Consider the following 2498-nt stretch of genomic DNA (forward strand, 5'->3'; position numbering starts at 1 on the left):
CAAACAAAAGCAGCAGCAGAATTAGAGTCCCTCGAACGACACTAACGCTCATGTTATCGTATGTGCTTATCGCTGTATATATCACTGGATCACCTTGCACGACGCGCTCTACTTTCCTCAAAAGGTGGTGTGCGTCCGCGGACTGATCTCATTTCGGATGTAGGACTATGACATTGAGTACCTCCACCCGGGGCTACTGCAGCTGCCGGATGGAAGCACGCTGCTCATCAACGAGGCCAACTTGACTACGGGACAGGTCCCTCCGCTGCATGTCCCTATCGACGCTGACGCTGTGTAGCTCGACGACAAGGGCACGCACAACATGGCCGCGCTCATGACGCTCGTCGAGCACCAAGCGCTGCCGTACGACTTTCGCTTTTACAAGAAAGAGTTCAACCAAGACGCCAAAGTCATTTCGCTCTCGGCCACCAAGGTGCGTCAGAGGCTTTCGTTCCGTGTCGTACGTTGTTGCGCGTAGTCGATCCTCCCGACAACGTTGTACGTCCCGCTGCAGCCGACGACAACAAGAGATGCGACGTACTCGGAGGCGCAGCTCCAGTGCTTTCGCATCTACCTCGCAGTCTACCGCCACTTTAACGCAGACCTTGGCAACGAAGGCGCGGCGCTGGCCGAGCAGTGGTACATTGAGCGACGTCGAGCCGATGCGACCGTCGGGGTACGCATCTCCTCCAATGCAATGAGAAAGAACCGCGGTGTAGGCGGACGACTTGCACCGCTTGGTGCGCGTGGTGCGACTCCACGCTGTGAGCGTCGGTCACGCCAACGTCACCAAGGACGACTGGGACCACGTCGTGGCCCGCCACGCCCTCGTCAAAGCCCGCCTCGATGGCCTCGCGTAAACAGTCGACTGTACACGCAAAGCTCTTATTGCTTCGTCTTATGTCGCATTCGGCGACCATTTCTGGATCACAATCACGAGAAACTCCTTCTCTAGCAGCAGCGTAAGTACATGGCAACGACACTGGCGTACCATGGGCGACGAGGATCTCGAACTTCTTGAGGCGAATGCGAAGGTACTGCAGGTCGTTCTACGAGTTGTCGTCCATATAAAGATGATACGCATGCCACTGTCGTCGCACCTTGGGGTTGAGGTCTCGCACGACGCCCCGCGCCTTGGTCGTGAGCTCCTTCATGAAGCTCGAGTAGCGCTCGGCGCTCGCCGTGTCCATGTGCGGATGGCGGCGCAGCACAGCACCGTTCTTGTCCGCAATCACGTAGCCTTCGACGCCCTTGTGGTTCTTGATGCGCTCGAGCGTCTCTTCAACCTCCGACATGGTCCGCGCCGCTTCACAAGTGATTCCAACACGACCCATTCCCGTTCGTGTTTTAAACACATGTTCGTTATTTGCGGCAGCAGCAGCCTTCCACCTTCATACACCAGGACTTGGGACCACGTCCCTGCTATTCATATGGACGTTCAAGCCATTCCCACTGTTTCGGTGACGCAGCTCTGACGCCACATCGTACAAGGGCGTCGGCGTTGCAGAGGGAGTGGACAATATGGCGACGCCTCCGGCTAGGGCTCGGGCTAGGACTAGAGTTCTTAAACGCGACGATACTAGCCGCCGGTCATCAAATTACGTTGCCACATACTGTGCGTGGCATCTGCTTGCGGTCGTCGGCTCGTCGCGTACTCGTTCTCCTGTGCCTTATGGCGTCCAGAGCACGGCACGCAGCGCGAGCTTGGCCGAGCGTGCGAGAAGCTCGTTCGCGTCTTCGGTCATATCGCGCATCGTCTTTTCCATTTGCTTGGTGCGCATTGCGTCGCGCGCGAGCGGGTGTGCGGCAAGAACCGTCACGAGCTTGAGTGTATTGAGCTGGACACCGTACTCGGGGCGGTGCAGGAGCGCGAGGAAGCCCGTGTGGGCCCCGAGCTCGTAAATCTCGCGCTTGGCGCTGTCGTGGACTGCGAGGACCATGAGCGCACCCGCAGCGGCAACGCTCACGGTCGAGTCTCGGTCTTGGAGGACGCCGCAGAGCTTCTTGGCGACGCCGGTGAGCATCGCGCTCTCGCGTCCTTGCTCCAAGTAGAGCATCGCGCCCGTGGTTTGAAGCGCCTCCGTGCGCACCTACATGCGCGTGTCAATCAGGTCGATTTCATGCAACAGAATCGGTTCTGGACCTCTTTGTGCTTCGAGGAGATAAACTTGGCGGCGATGTCGACGCCGCCGAGCTCGACGATGGACAAGACCGTGCTGGGAATGCCGTCGTTCACAAAGGCCTTGAGGAGCTTCAGCGCGCGAACGCGGATGCTGTCGGACGTATCGCGCTTGAGCTTCTCCAGCACCACCGCAGGGTACCTTGCAATACTTGCAGCACATGACCGAGGACACACGAAGCGTACCCGTGCTGGCTCATCTCGCGGACGCCCGCCACTGGTCGAGCTCACGTGCAGTGCTGTGTCAAAGAGCGGCTCCATGAGCTCGTTGTCGTTGCGACCAAAGGCCTTGAGAATCTTGCGCATCGTTCGGTACCGG

At 58.7% G+C, this 2498-nt stretch overlaps 3 protein-coding genes across 3 annotated transcripts; 1 reads left to right on the plus strand and 2 right to left on the minus strand.

The window, feature by feature from the left end:
• Positions 1-163: 163 nt before the first annotated feature.
• On the plus strand, positions 164-860 carry SPRG_18250 (hypothetical protein; the record flags this gene model as incomplete). Its single annotated transcript, XM_012357688.1, has 4 exons — positions 164-256; positions 299-433; positions 479-676; positions 720-860. Exons 2-4 carry the CDS (start codon positions 323-325, stop codon positions 858-860), a joined length of 450 nt encoding a protein of 149 aa, XP_012213078.1. The 5' UTR covers positions 164-256; positions 299-322.
• Positions 861-898: 38 nt separating this feature from the next.
• SPRG_18251 (hypothetical protein) lies at positions 899-1295 on the minus strand (the record flags this gene model as incomplete). The annotated part of the gene is made up of 3 exons (XM_012357689.1): positions 899-951; positions 992-1049; positions 1101-1295. The coding sequence occupies 3 exons, from the start codon at positions 1293-1295 to the stop codon at positions 899-901; spliced, it is 306 nt and encodes a 101-aa protein (XP_012213079.1).
• A 375-nt stretch (positions 1296-1670) lies between these two features.
• SPRG_18252 (hypothetical protein) lies at positions 1671-2485 on the minus strand (the record flags this gene model as incomplete). Its single annotated transcript, XM_012357690.1, has 2 exons — positions 1671-2090; positions 2144-2485. The coding sequence occupies 2 exons, from the start codon at positions 2483-2485 to the stop codon at positions 1671-1673; spliced, it is 762 nt and encodes a 253-aa protein (XP_012213080.1).
• Positions 2486-2498: the final 13 nt, after the last annotated feature.

This window comes from Saprolegnia parasitica (assembly GCF_000151545.1).
Source record: "Saprolegnia parasitica CBS 223.65 unplaced genomic scaffold supercont2.1075, whole genome shotgun sequence".
NCBI classification, from domain to species: Eukaryota; Oomycota; class Saprolegniomycetes; order Saprolegniales; family Saprolegniaceae; genus Saprolegnia; species Saprolegnia parasitica.